Genomic DNA, 14543 nt, shown 5'->3' on the forward strand with positions numbered 1-14543 from the left:
ATCTATTCATTATGAACACATTTATTGCTTCATTGAGTTGCCTATTTAAAATGCAAAGAACCACAAATTAAATGTAGTGCTTTTTCATTTTGAAAAAAAGCGGATGAATGGGTACTATTTTCTTGAATACATCGTGTTTGTCTGACATAATTAACAGTCCAGATTCACAGGCTAGCAGATGCCAGTCCTTGCTGGCTTTGATGCTTGTTCCTTCTGGAAAGGGAAGCTTCCGAAGACTTACTCACGCTGTGTTCAGCATCAGGGGAAGTGGCGAGGCAGATGTAACGGAGATGGTTGCTCTGAGGGGGTGGAGGGACGGCAGCTAAGTGGACAGCAGAGAGATCGGCTCCCAAAATCAGTCTCTAAAGTTAATTATGTATTTTGTAAAAAAAAATCTTCATAGAAATTGTGAAATAAAATATCCAAGAATCTTATATGTTGTGTCAGCCCATCACTCCCTTATTTCAAATCTAAAGCCCTCTATGGTGGGATGTTCTGTTGTTGTTGTTGTTGTTGTTGTTGTTGTTTTTTGGTGACATATTCTTGATCTGTGTGAATCCGCTGTGTTGAATGTGTGTCAGTATAGGCTAGAGTCAGCAACGATCATGGAACTGACCAATGAAAAGTCTGCATTTAACACCTACTGGATCCGATGTGGAGAGCAGAGTTTCTTTTTCAGTTCCTTCGCATCGGAACGCCACAAAAGTTTTGCGCTTATTTTCCCTCCTGGTTTAGAGGCCACATCCGGCTGTGCTTAGGGCTCATTCCTGGCTCTGTACTCAGGTATCACTCCCGGTGGTGCTCAGGGGATCGTGTGCTGTGCTGTATAAAACAACAGTTGGCCACATTTAAGGCAAGCACCTGAACTCCTGCACTATCTCTCCAACCCAGCGTGTGTTCATTATGATGGCTTCTCCCATCCATATGCAGCTATGATTGGGAGAGCTTGTCTCTGCTGGGGAGAGCTTGTCTCTAGTTGCAAGAGCTTGTGTGGTGACTGGTTGTGAGAACTCATGTCCAGTTGGGTGAGTTTGTCTCTGGTTGGGAGAGTTTGTGCCCGGCTGGGAGAGTTTGTGCCTTGGTTGGGAGAGTTTGTGTCCAGTTGGGAGAGTTTGTGCTTGGTTTGGAGAATTTGTGCCTACTTGGGAGAGTTTGTCTCTGGTTGGGAGAGTTTGTGTCCGGTTGGGAGAGTTTGTGCCTTGGTTGGGAGAGTTTGTGCCTTGGTTGGGAGAGTTTGTGCCTTGGATGGGAGAGTTTGTGCCTGGTTGGGAGAGTTTGTAGCTGGTTGGGAGAGCTTGTGCCCGGTTGTAGAGTTTGTGCCTGGTTGGGAGAGTTTGTAGCTGGTTGGGAGAGTTTGTGTCTGGTTTGGAGAGTTTGTGCCTGGTTGGGAGAGTTTGTGTCTAGTTGGGAGAGTTTGTGTCTGGTTTGGAGAGTTTGTGTCTGGTTGGGAGAGTTTGTGCCCAGTTGGGAGAGTTTGTCTCTTGTTGGGAGAGTATGTCTCTTGTTGGGAGAGCTTGTCTCTGGTTGGGAGAGTTTGTGCCCGGTTGGGAGAGTTTGTCTCTTGTTGGGAGAGTTTGTCTCTTGTTGGGAGAGCTTGTCTCTGGTTGGGAGAGTTTGTGCTGGTTGGGAGAGATAGTCTCTTTTCTTTCTACTTTCCACTTGAATCTCATTTATTTTCACTTATGCTCCACACTTCCCTTCTTCCCTCCCAGCTTTCCGGGGATATCCCGGGATCCTTTATCTTCCATTATCAAGCTTTCCTAGGTAGGACAGTGCTCCTTCGACTCTCCCCGGGAGCATTGCCCTGTCGGTCTGCTCCAGGGAACTCTGCTTCAGAAATGCAGAGCTGCTTGGGGGTCTCCACTTTCCACCTGTGCCAGCCCCTGCTCCTTGGATCTTCCCGCCGTCCGACTGACCTGCCTCTGGCAGATGTACAGTGGAAATATTTTTCCCATTGAGTCTTTTTATTTCAGTTTTATTCAAAGTGCAAAGATTTTAACTTGCTCATTTATTTTTGCTCTGATTAGCCAATGAAGTAATCATCGAAGACACTTTGGAAGTCATTGTCATGGACTTTTCTGTCTTCTGTGGTGGATTTTGGTCTAATATCTGTCTTTAATCCATGTTTGGCTAAGGCTTGTTTTATGGTGTGAAATAAGGATTACATTTCTTTCTTTTCTTCCCACCCCACCCCTATTTAGCTAAACAGTTTTTTCTACACTATTTAAGAGGTTTTTTTTTCTTCACTTTGTTTTTTTTCGCTGAGGGCTTCCTCCTCAGAACTCTCCACTCAGAAATTGCTTCTGACAGTGCTTAGGGCACCGTATGGAACTCAAGGGATTGAACCTGGGTTTCTGAGTACAAGGCAAGAACCCTACCCGCTGTACTATCTCTCCAGCTCCCATTTTTTTCTTCACTTTTTTCCTTTGTCACTGTCTATCTTCCTGAGAGTGTATATTTGTGGTCTCTAAATTATATTCCATTGATCTGAAAGTCTGATTTTATTCCAGAGCCTTAGTGTTTTGATTATTACAGTTTTATAGTATAAGTTAAAAGTCAAGGAATGCAGTGTCTCTCTTTTTTTTTTTTCAAGATTGCTGTGTGTATTGCTATTCCCATAGATGCTTTATGGTTCCATGCAAATTTTAGTACTACTTTTCCATGCCCTTTAAGACTGACATTAAATGTCTATGATACTTGGATAGAATAGTCATTTTAACCATGTTGATTCTTCTCATCCGTGAATAGAAAATAGAAAATTTTTTTCTATTTCTAAAAAATGAAAATTTTTCTATTTCTTTTCATCTTCTGTTTTTTTATTTTTATTTATTTATTTTGAATTTAGGAGTAGTGCTATCCAGCCACTGACTAAGCTAACAGAAACAGGCATGAACTCCACATTACTTTTTTTAAAAAAAAGTTAGTTATTGAATATCTGTGAGATAGACCCTTACAGAGCTGTCTGTGATTGAGTTTCAGTCATACAATGATCCAACACCCATCCCTCCATCAGTGTACATGTCCCACCACCCGTGTGCCCCACTCCCCTCTCACCCCCGCCAACACCCCACCCCCAACCTCCCTCTATGTTTGTGCATTATGGTTTGCAATACAGGTACTAAGAGGTCATTGTGTTTGTTCAGGGCATTCAATATTTTTATCGGGACAGTAAGGCTGCAGTGGCTTTTTAACTGGGTGGCAGCTTTGGGATGTGGACGTGATAGGGAGGTGGGGGGAGGTAGCCCATCTTGACCTAGAGGAAACCTGGAGAGTTCAGTCACAAAACCCACAAACCTGAATTTTCATCAGATTATATCTTGGTGAGGTCAATTCTGAGATGATGGAGTCAGATTGGGCACATGGGTACAATTTCGGTTTGTGGGAGAAAGCGGTTGGCAGGGGCTCTCCTTGGGCGGGACCCAGGCTGACCAGCCCCCCTCCCTTTCTGGTCTGTTCTGCCTTGCATGAGTCTGAGATTAACTGTGTGTGACTTTTGACCTCTTTTGAGATTTATTTATTGGTCTCTGAAGTAAGGCTGAAAAATGAGCTTGTTTTGCTGAGACAGAGGTGGTTCGCGGGTGTGACTCCCACATACCTAACTTTGGGCTATTTAATTTCTCAGGAAATTTGACCTGAAGTTGTTGTTGTCTGGCCCAAGGCACAGTGGCAATTTTGGGGTATCAGGAAGCCTGAAGGCACCATCAGGCTGCTGATGCACTCACCTGGCAGGTACAGGTTGACCTGCTGGAGGCACTCTTTTATTTTATTTATTTATTTATTTATTTTTGCTTTTTGGGTCACACCCAGCGATGCTCAGGGGTTACTCCTAGCTTTGCACTCAGGAATTACTCCTGGCGGTGCTTGGGGGACCATATGGGATGCTGGGGATTGAACCCAGGTCGGCCGAGTGCAAGGCAAACGCCTTACCTGCTGTGCTATCGCTCCGGCCCCTCTTTTATTTATTTTAATGGCAACTTACAGCATTTGATGTATAAGACTTTCACCTCCTTTGCTAATTTCCACTTACATTCACAATTGTGAATGAAAAAATATTTAAATTTCTTTCTCATGTGCATCATTGTCTGTAGAAATGCATATTGTAATCTGCAAATAGTGAGCTAATTTTTCCCCAGCTTGAACCCTTTAGTTGTATTTTCTTGCCTAATTTTGTGTTGAGGACTTTGAATACAGTTTTGAGTAATTACAGTGAGTGGAATTCTTTGCCTTGTGTCTATAATAAAGGGGAACCTTTCAGCTTTATGCCATTTAATATGATGTTAGCTGTGGGTTAGTGGCCTTTACTATATTGAGGTCTCTTCTTCCTATTCTCATTTTGCTGGATGTTTTAGTCATAAACGGGGTGTGAAATCTTGTCAAAAGCTTTTTCTATGTCTATTGCTATGATTATATGAACTGTATCTTTCCTTTTGTTTATGTAGAAAATAACATTTATTGATTTTCATTTATTGGACTTATTGTTGCATCCCTGGAATAAATTTGCTCTTGGTATATGACCCTTTTAATGTGATATTGAATTTGGTTTGCTGATATTTTCTTGAGGATCTTTGTTCATTGGGGATCTAAGCTAGTAATTTTCTTTTTAAGTGCTGTCTCTCTTCACTTTTAGTATCAGGGTGATGTTGACCTCATAGAACTGTATCACTGTATCACTGTCATCCCGTTGATCAATGATTTGCTCAAGCGGGCCCAGTAACGTCTCCATTCATCCTAGCCCTGAGATTTTAGCAGCCTCTCTTTACTCGTCCTTCCCAACGGTGCCTCATTAGAGGCTTTTCAGGGTCAGGGGACTGAGACCCATTATTGTTGCTGTATTTGGCATATGAATACGCCATGGGGAGCTTGCCAGGCTCTCCCTTGTGGGCAGTAAACTCTAGGTAGCTTGTCAGGTTCTCCAAGAGGGAGAACTAGGCTATCCGGGGCTTGGTTTTATAGTCTCTGGATGATGGCCATTGATGGGATTACATGGCTCTGGGGGCAGTTTTGCCTAGCTACTGGAAAATGAGGAATCTGGGTGGAAGAGGCCCAGTTCCGATCTGAGCAGCCTTGGAGATCTCAGCCCCAGGCCTGTACACTTGGGTTCCTCTGCGGGTTCCTTCATGCGTGAGGCTCACCCAAATGTGTGGAGAGTGGCAGAATCTCTTGCCCCCACACCTGACTGTCTTCACTAGGGCCCCCTCGGAGGAGGCGGGTTGAGTTTCCCTCCCCACCCCGAGCAGAGCCCCAGCAGCTGAAGACCTCTGGAACCCGGCCATAGCCATGCTCAAGGCCTCTTGTTTTGTTTTCTGGAATGGCTTGAGAAGCATAGAGAATATAATATCTTTGAATATTTGGTGTAGCTAACTAGTGTTTGGACCAAGGCTTTTGTTTTGCTATACCTTTTATTGCTGTTTAAATTACATTATTAGTAAGTGGTCTGTTGTGGGTCTTGTTGTTTTTTGGTTTTGGGGAGCCACACCTGGCAGTGCTCAGGGCTTACTCTTGGCTCTGCACTTGGGGATTATTCCTGGTGGGACTTGACAGGGGGTTGTATGGGGTGTTGGGATTGCCCCTTGCAAGGCAAGGGTCCTACCTGTTGTACTAGCTCTCTAGCCCTGGAGTGTTCAGGTTTTTAATTTCTTCCGGATTCAGTATTGGAAATTTTATGAGTCTAAAAATTCACCTATTTACTCTTGACTCTCAAGTTTAATATCATAACATTTAAAAAAAACAGTAATTTCTTTTGAGTATTCGGACCTCTGAGGTATCTTATTCCCTTTTATTTCTGATCCAATTTATTCATCCCTCTTTTTTTCCCTTTGAATCTGTCTATTAATGCTGATTATTCCTTTTAAAAGCAATCCTTGGATTCATTAAATTTTCTGCACAGTTTATTTCCACTTTAATTTCTATTATTTCCTTTCTTCTATTTACTCTGAGTTCTAATTGTTCTTTTTCTAGTTCTTCAAGATGTGAGGTTATGTTATTTATTTGAGCCTTTTCTTGTATCCCAATATAAACTTGTATTGCTGTGAATTTCCCTCTTAGTACTGCTTTTGCTGTGTCCCATAAGTTCTAATAAATCATGTCTTCATTCTCATTTATTTCCAAGAATCTTTTTATTTCTTCTTTGAATTTCTTTTTGATCTAATGGTAGTTCAGCAGTATTCCCTTTAGTCTTCAGCCATGTGGAATTTTCTCTCCTTCCCTCCCTCCCTCCCCCCTCCCTCCCCCCTCCCTCCCTCCCTCCCTCCCCCCTCCCTCCCTTCCTTCCTTCCCTCTCTCCCTCCCCCCTCCCTCTTCCTCCCTTCCTCCCTCCCTCCCTTCCTTCCTTCCTCCCTCCCTCCCTCCCTCCCTCCCTCCCTTCCTTCCTTCCTTCCTTCCTTCCTTCCTTCCTTCCTTCCTTCCTTCCTTCCTTCCTTCCTTCCTTCCTTTCTTCCTTCATTCCCTCATTCCCTCCTTCCCTCCTTCCCTCATTCCCTCCTTCCCTCCTTCCCTCCCTCCCTCCCTCCTTTCTTCCTTCCCTCCCTCCCTCCCTCCCTCCCTCCCTCCCTCCCTTCCTTCCTTCCTTCCTTCCTTCCTTCCTTCCTTCCTTCCTTCCTTCCTTCCTTCCTTCCCTCCTTCCTTTCCTCCTTCCTTCCTTCCTTCCCTCCTTCCTTTCCTCCTTCCTTCCTTCCTTCCTTCCCTCCTTCCCTCCTTCCTTCCTTCCCTCCTTCCCTCCTCTCCTCCCTCCCTCCCTCCTTTCTTCCTTCCTTCCTTCCTTCCTTCCCTCCCTCCTTCCCTCCCTCCCTCCATTCCTTTTTTGGGAACCTCTTTTGGTGGTGCTCACGGTTTATTCCTGGCTCTGTGCTCAGGAATCACTCCTGGCAGGGATGCTGGGGCCCAAAACTAAGCCAACTATGTGAAAGCCAAGTGCCCTCTCCACTTTACTGTCTCTCTGGTCCTTTTTGTCATATTTCTTTTAAAAAAATGACTAATTTCTATTTTCATAGCATTGTGATATGAAAAGATTTCTGATAGGATTTCATTCTTTAGAATGACTGAAAAATGGCAAGTACCAAAGAGAGGGAGACTCCTGAAAGCAAATATTCTTTTGAATTCGTGTTTCTATATCCTCTGGATGAGTACCTGGGAGTGGCATTGTCAGGTAATATGGTATTTGCATTTCCCACTTTAAAAGGGATCTTCATACTCTAGAGGTGGCACTGGTTTACCTTCTTGCCAACAAGTAGAATTCCTTTTTATTTCCATCTTCTCCAACATAAAATTTCCTTTTTATTTCTATTTTTCTTCTTCTTTATTTTTTTGCACGTAATAGGCTATTCTACCCAGTGTGAAATCATACCTCACTGTGGTTTTGATTTATATTTCCTTAATATTCCGTGGTGTTGGGCATTTTTTTTCATATTCCCTTTTCATATATATGCGGACCCTCTCAATATCTTATCTTGAGAAATGTCTGTTCAGTATTTTGCCCTTTTATTTCATACGGTTTGGTTTTCTTGTCTCATGGAGTGTATTCCTTTTCATAAAGTTCTTTGAATGTTGACTTCTTTTTTTTTTAAGCTCTTAAGGCATTTATTTATTAAAATGTTCTCTGCCAAAATTTCACATTAGTTTATAAGTTCAATTCAGTCTTTACATTTTCCTCCCGAGGTCGCCACCTCAGCGTATTACACAGTAACACCTTCTCCGGGACTCAGTGTTAACCAGTGTCCACGCGGTGAGCCCATGTCAGCCTCTCTGTTCCCTGGGTGAACCAACTAGATGTTAATACTGCTCTGCTACAAGGGAAAAGCTCCTAACTCAAACTTACTGGAAAAGGAGTGAAACTTCTGCAAAGTGCACTTTAAGAAGAGGTACGTTTTGCTTATGAAAAGAAACCAGTGAGTCCTCTAAGAATAAAAGGGAGTATTTTACAGTTAAGCACATGATTTGGAGTGAAGAATCTCGATGTTGCTCTGCTGGCCCAGGCTGTTAATACTCTTCTTGGTCCTCCTGAGGGCCCCCTTTATCAGGTATCACAAAGCCTTTGTCTGTGGCATACAGAATGTCCACAATCCTCTGCAATACAGGATTGTTCTCCCCCTCGTTCTCCTGGCAAATCAACTCAATGTTCCTGAGTTTCCCGAAGTAGAAATCTCTCTCTTTCTCCAGATCTTCAACGGTGAGTTTCAATACATTGATCTGTTGCATTAATTCGGCTGCTTCGTCATCCCCATTGCCCACACCGGGGTTCTTCCGCACCATTCCTGGTCCAGCCTTGGGCGTTGCAGTAGTTCTGTGTGTTACAATGGGCCTCTGTGGCGCTGCGCTGCCAGAGCCGAGAGGTTTCTTGGGCTTGTTCACAGCAGGAGCGACGAGTGAGGGCACCACTGCAGTCTCCTGACCTTGTCTGGCTGCAACAGGGTCATAGTCTTTCCCATCATAGTTTGCGTCAAAGAATTTCTTGAACCACTGAACAAATTCAAAATTGTCCTGAGACTTCCCTTTTACTAATTTGTCCACAGGAATTATTTTGTCAACACCCATCCTCTTAAAACCTGCATGTAGTATTTTGAAGTTCTGGATATATTCATGTTCTAGTTTAGCTTGAAATTTCACTTTCTTCAAGGCAATGGAGCCAGGAAACAGCATGTCCATAAACTGACAATACGCAGCCCCTGAGCACAGCTGCTCAATCTTCGTCAGATTCAACTGCAGAGACTCATTGATCCAGGCCAGCATGTCATGTCGACTCAGATTATCACTGGTGACTGACGTTGAGTATACGTTCACTGCCATCTTCGGCTCGGCGGAACCGCTCCACGACCCGTGACCGGCTCCGGTTCCGTCTTCGTCTCATTCCGAATGTTGACTTCTTATCAGATGTATGGCATGCAAATGTCTTCTCTCAATTGCTAGATTATTTTTATGTGGTTTATATTGTGTAAAATATTTTTAATTTGATGTAATTTCATTTGTTATTGTTTTTTATTTCATTGTCATTTGAGTTGAATAAACACATCTCTGATACTGAGGTTCTAGCCTCTATCACCTTTATTTTATGTATTTTATGGTTTGGGGACAAATATCTGTTTTTAATCTATTTTCAGTGAATTTTTATGAAGAATATTGGAGATGTAATAGTTCCTTTTATTTCTGTGGCAGTAGTTTCATTTCTGTAGAAGTAGTCTAGTTTTGTTGAAATGACTGTTGAAATGACTCACCCCCACTTCATCATATGATCTTTACTCCTTTATTATAGATTACATATTCATAAAACTGTGGTTTTATTTCTGGTTTTTCTTTTCTATCTCATTGGTTTGTTTACCTGTTCTGTTCCAATACCATACTCTTTTAATCACTTTTGCTTTGTAATATGGTTTGAAGTCAGAGAGTGTGGCACCTCCTTTTTTTGAAAGCAGTAATTTTTATTCCAGGACTCAGAGCCAACTCAGGTGCTAGTCAAGTCTAGGCATTCGTATTTTTAGTCATAGGCCATTTGCGGTTTGACTCAAAAAATAAAACTAATGTCACTGTGTCTCACTCCTGTTTTTTTTTGGTGGGGTATATTCCACCCCTTTTACTTGTGTATGCAGGGAAACCTCACACCCTCAGATTTCTCTAACCTGTCACCACTCAGTGACTAAGTCACAGAATCTTATCACTTATTACTTACCACTGGGGGCTGTTATTACTTTTTTTAAATTATTTTAAATTTACATAGAATTGCTTTTCTTGCTTGTGAAAATTTTTTCAATCAGAGTTCCAGCAGAAAATAGAATCCTATTTGGAATACTAAGCCAAGATATTCTAATTGAACTATTTTATTTTTATTTTGTGTTTTGTTTTTGATCATCCGTATTTATAAGACCAGGCCTACATCGGTAGAAGAACTAGAACTAGGGACTCGTATGTGGTCTTATTGTGATTATTACCAAATCAGAACAGTGAGAAGATTTGCAGTAAGTGAAAGAACTTTTAACAAAAGCATGTGCAGATAGAAAAAAAAGAATCCAACTGCCAGGCAAAGTGCTGTTGGACTAGAACAATAGCACAGCAGATAGGGCATTTGCCTTGCATGTGGCTAACCTGGGTTTGATCCCTCCGTCCCGCTCCAAGAGCCCGGCAAGCTACCAAGAGTATCCCGCCCGCATGGCAGAGCCCGGCAAGCTCCCCATGGCGTATTCGATATGCCAAAAACAGTAACAACAAGTCTCACAATGGACACATTACTGGTGCCCGCTTGAGCAAATCAATGAACAACGGGATGACAGTGCTACAGATCATTTAAGGTTTTATAAAACTTGGAAACTCTTAATCCTCCCAGTCCTGAAGCCACAAGGGAGAAATATTATTACTGGAGCCAAGAGACAGCAGAGGCTAAGGAGGAGGGTCCCCCTGGTGGGAGGTGTGTTCTGGGGAATTAGCCATTGCCAGAAGCAAGAGCTTAGGTAGGGAGGGAGCAGGAAGTGGCCCCATCTTCTCTCCCCTCCCCTGATCACTGATCATCCAACAGGTGCCCTCCAGCAGCCCTCGGGGAGGCCAAACAGTGGACTTCAGAGGGGACTGAGGGAAAAATCCAGAATGGGTATGCAACTAGAGAATAAATATATCAGGGCTTCGGTGGTTTTGTAGAAAGTAGTTGTTAGGGGCGGGGGTGATAGTCCAGTGGGTAGGGCATTTGCCTTGCATGTGGCAGAGCCTGGTTCAATCCCCAGCATCCCATATGGTCCCCCAAGCACCGCCAGGAGTCATTCCTGAGTGCAGAGCCAGGAGTAACCCCTGAGCATTGTTGGGTGTGACCCCAAAGCCAAAAAAAAAAAGTAGTTGTTAAATTCGTCCCGTTTAATTTTTCAAAATGTAACTTTTCCTTCGCATATTGTTTTGTTTTTTTAAATTTTATTAAAGAACTGTAATTGACAAAGTTATTGAAGTTGGGTTTTAGCAAATTACCTTTCAATACCAGTCCCACCCCTAGTGTCAACTTCCCTCCACCAGCGTTCCCAGATCCCCTCCCCAAGCCCCGCCCCAAGCCCCGCCCCAAGCCCCGCCCCACCAGACAGGCACATTACAAAGTTCCCGTGTTGGCCGCTTAGATCTCATGTTTTCAGCGTTGTTGAGTCTGTGCTTTGGATCTGTGGCTCTATCCCTCACTCGTATCACCAGTATAACTGGCGCCCTGGTGCCTGCTCACCCATGGCTTTCCTTTCTCCTCTTCCCCCCCTGCCCCCCCTCCCCCCCTTGATTTCTTTCCTTCCCAGTCCTCCTCTCTAAACACTGGGGTCAAGGGTGATCTAGGGTTCCCCCTTTTGCTACAGTACATTCCCCCATTCAGTGTCCTCTATGCCTCAGGTAAGTGAGATCATCCTGGGTTTGTCTTTCTTCTTCCGGCTTCCTTCACTCAGCATGATTTCTTCCAATTCTAACCATGTGGCAGCAACTGCGTGGTTTCATCGTTCTTGCAGCTGCATGGTATACCAGCCACATCTCACAGACAGTATTTTAAAAGGTTTTTTTTTTTTTCCACCCCAACCCGTAAGCTACAGAGGAACTAGGACTCAGGCTAAAGGTGCTGCTTATTCATCGCAGTGAACTGAAATTTTTCAGCAAATGCAGTTACCTTGCCTTGCTAATGCAGAAGTCAGACAGGCCATCAGCGGCCTCCTCCCACTCTCTGCTCCTTCCCCTCTAGCTGTGGTGTTGTCTGGAGCAATAGTGCCTAAGTCTGGGTGTCTCTGTCCATGAAAACTGTGAACTAAGTGGGCTGGAGCAACAGTACAGTAGGTGGAGCATTTGCCTTGCATGAGGCTGACCTGGGTTTGATCCCTGGTGCCCCATATGGGCCTCTACGCCCACCAGGAGTGATTGATTCCCGAGTGCAGGGCCCTGAGCACTTCTGGGTGTGACCCCCCGCCCCCCAAATGTTACAAATCAAGGTAAACTTCAGTCCAGTGTGTTTTGTCCTCCCTCCGAGACTGGGGCACTGTGGTCAAGCCCCAGGAGACCAAATCTGGATTTGGAACCTATAGCTTGCAGAGGTCTCGGCGGGCATCATGGAGCATGGGGATGCCAGTCACGTGCCCAGCTTTGCTCTTCCTGGGGGCGAGGGAAAACTCAGAATTGAGTGGCCAGCCAGCCCTGATTGAGCTTCGTGCCATCTTCAATCCTTGGCTTGACCTCGGGAAGAGGCCTGCACCGCCCTGCCGGTGGGCAGAGGGCTCTTTGGCCAGGCGCCCCTGCAGACTCCTAGTTCTGTGACATGGGGGAGCCCCAGAGGGACAGGAATAGAGCCCCCGAAAGCACAGGCCCTGGCCTGGGGCCCCTCCCTCCCTGTCCAAAACCTAAGCTGAAGCCTTCTTTGGGCTGAAAGCACTCGGATTTACATCCCAAAGACCAGGCTGGGCTGCAGCAAGAAATCTACATGTCAACTACAAACTAGACAGCACCTGAAATTTACATCCCAAAGACTAGGCTAGCACCTTAGATCTGCGGGTCAAAGATCAGCTAGGTTTCTGTGACAAAAGGTTTCTGACAAAACTCCAGAAGGCAGCTGGAAAAGGGGAAATATTCCAACACTGTCCCAGTGATTTTGTTGAACTGCCGGGATCAGGTCCAGCTGGGGCCCTGCTGCTGTGAAGACCAGAGGGCGAGTTAGTCCTGCTCTGTGGTATGGCACAGTCGGGGGCTCACCTTCCAGACGTGCCCTTTCCCCCCGGGCATCCTCGAACTGCTGCCTGTCCGCGACTCTCGGCCACAGTGCCTGGCGTCTCCAAAGGGCTCCATCAAACCCAGACTTTGTGTGCGCATCGGGCCACGGGCATCTGCAAATGATGCTCAGACGTCTTAAAAAGTTTATACCAGAAGGAGTGAACTTTCTTTGGGGAAGGGGGGGACACACATCTCCAGTTAGGGATGATGTATTACTTATTGCAGCCGGAGTCCACTGAGGGGGGAACAACCGTAATAGCTTATTTCAGAACTAATATGGCTATATGTTAGCGACAGAAATGATGTAGCTATCTTATTAGAAATACAGCAGAGAGATTACTTAGCAGCTGTCTCCCCACACTGTCATTTTATTTTGCTCTGTGGTTCTTGGCAGAGAATCTAGAAAAGAAAAAAAAATAATTAAGCCCCACTGTGTTCTCCTGGACAAAATGATTTCTCCTGTTCCAAGAAACAAATCTTACAAGGCAATGTATGTACCACGGTGATGGGAAGTCGAACCTTCTTCAGAAGTGTTCTTCTCTCAAACATGGCCTTTTCCCATTCCCTCTTGTTGAGTTTTTCTTCACCCCGTGTTCCCGGCATGGGGCATGGACTCCTCCAATGGGCCACCATAAGATCTCTCAGCTTCGCTTTGAAGCAAAGAATTTCACAGAGAACTATTCTGGACTCGCTTTTTTATTGAGCTAAAGAGATGCCACATGGAGCATTCATTTGTGCATTCTTTCATCATTCGTCCAACAAATAGTTGTGTTAATGGCCACTTAAAGCCATCTTAGAATGGATATTATTTCACGTGTGGAAAAATGCCAGAGAAGAGAGAGGGTGACTTTCTGTGTGTCTGCCACAGTTTCCTTCCCTAGCCCCCACATCTGGCTGGACTGCTACTCTGGCCTCTAGATCATCGATAATTACAAAAAGCACTGTATTACTGTCATCCCGTTGTTCATCGATTTGCTCGAGCAGGCACCAGTAACGTCTCCACTGTGAGACTTGTTACTGTGTTTGGAATATGGAATATGACACGGGGAGCTTGCCAAACTCTGCCGTGCGGGCGGGATACTCTTGGTAGCTTGCTGGGCTCTCCGAGAGGGACTGAGGAATCGAACCCGGGTCAGCCGCGTGCAAGGCAAATGCTCTGCCTGCTGTGCTATCGCTCCAGCCCAATTACAAAAGAGAAATGTTCCTACCTGCTTGATTTCACGCTATGCATTTAACATCAGAGTCTCTATCAAACTGGCCCCAAGGGTCCATGGCACAAAAGCAGTTAAGAACTCTCTTCCCTGAAGGTGTCACTCTTCATTTGGAAGGAGGGTTATTTATTCAGATCATCAGGAAGTATTTTGTAAAATCAAAGAGCCCCAAAATCTCAGTACCAGAGTAATAGGTGCTGTAATATTTATCACTAGCTTGATTCATTCATGCAATGCATAGGTAATACATGCTTCTGTATGCAGTGCCTGTGTGATGGAATCAAAGGTGCAGACCTAGTCTTTGCTTTAGCTGTGGTGAAACATTTTCAGTTACTAAACCAAGACTTAGCCCTGTGGGCTTATGCCAGAACCATCTGTGGCAAGTTTCTTTTCTTTTTCTTTCTTTTTAAAAATAAAATTTAAAAAATATATTTTTAATTGAATCACCGAGAAATGCAGTTACAAAGCTTTCATGTTTGTTTCAGTCATACAATGATCGAACACCCATCCCTCCACCAGTGCCCATTCTCCACCACCAGTGTCCTCAGTATCTGCCCCCCACCATCTCAGTTCTCCCCCTGCCTCTATGGCAGACGATTTCCCCCATACTCTCTCTCTCTACATTATGGTTACTCTCTCTAC

The 14543-nt window shown here is 44.6% G+C and overlaps 2 protein-coding genes across 2 annotated transcripts in view; one reads left to right on the forward strand and one right to left on the reverse strand.

The window, feature by feature from the left end:
• The window catches only part of EFCAB11 (EF-hand calcium binding domain 11), a 188004-nt gene that overhangs the window by 123769 nt on the left and 49692 nt on the right, over window positions 1-14543 (forward strand). The window lies entirely within an intron of this gene.
• LOC101553167 (microtubule-associated protein RP/EB family member 1-like) lies at window positions 7567-8859 on the reverse strand. The gene has a single exon (XM_055131595.1). It carries the CDS (start codon window positions 8779-8781, stop codon window positions 7975-7977), a length of 807 nt encoding a protein of 268 aa, XP_054987570.1. The 5' UTR covers window positions 8782-8859; the 3' UTR covers window positions 7567-7974.

Source organism: Sorex araneus, chromosome 3 (assembly GCF_027595985.1).
Source record: "Sorex araneus isolate mSorAra2 chromosome 3, mSorAra2.pri, whole genome shotgun sequence".
NCBI classification, from domain to species: Eukaryota; Metazoa; Chordata; class Mammalia; order Eulipotyphla; family Soricidae; genus Sorex; species Sorex araneus.

Bases quoted from the DNA above. Each gene is read 5' to 3' on its own strand.
- LOC101553167 (XM_055131595.1), bottom strand. From the start codon at position 8,781: ATGGCAGTGAACGTATACTCAACGTCAGTCACCAGTGATAATCTGAGT.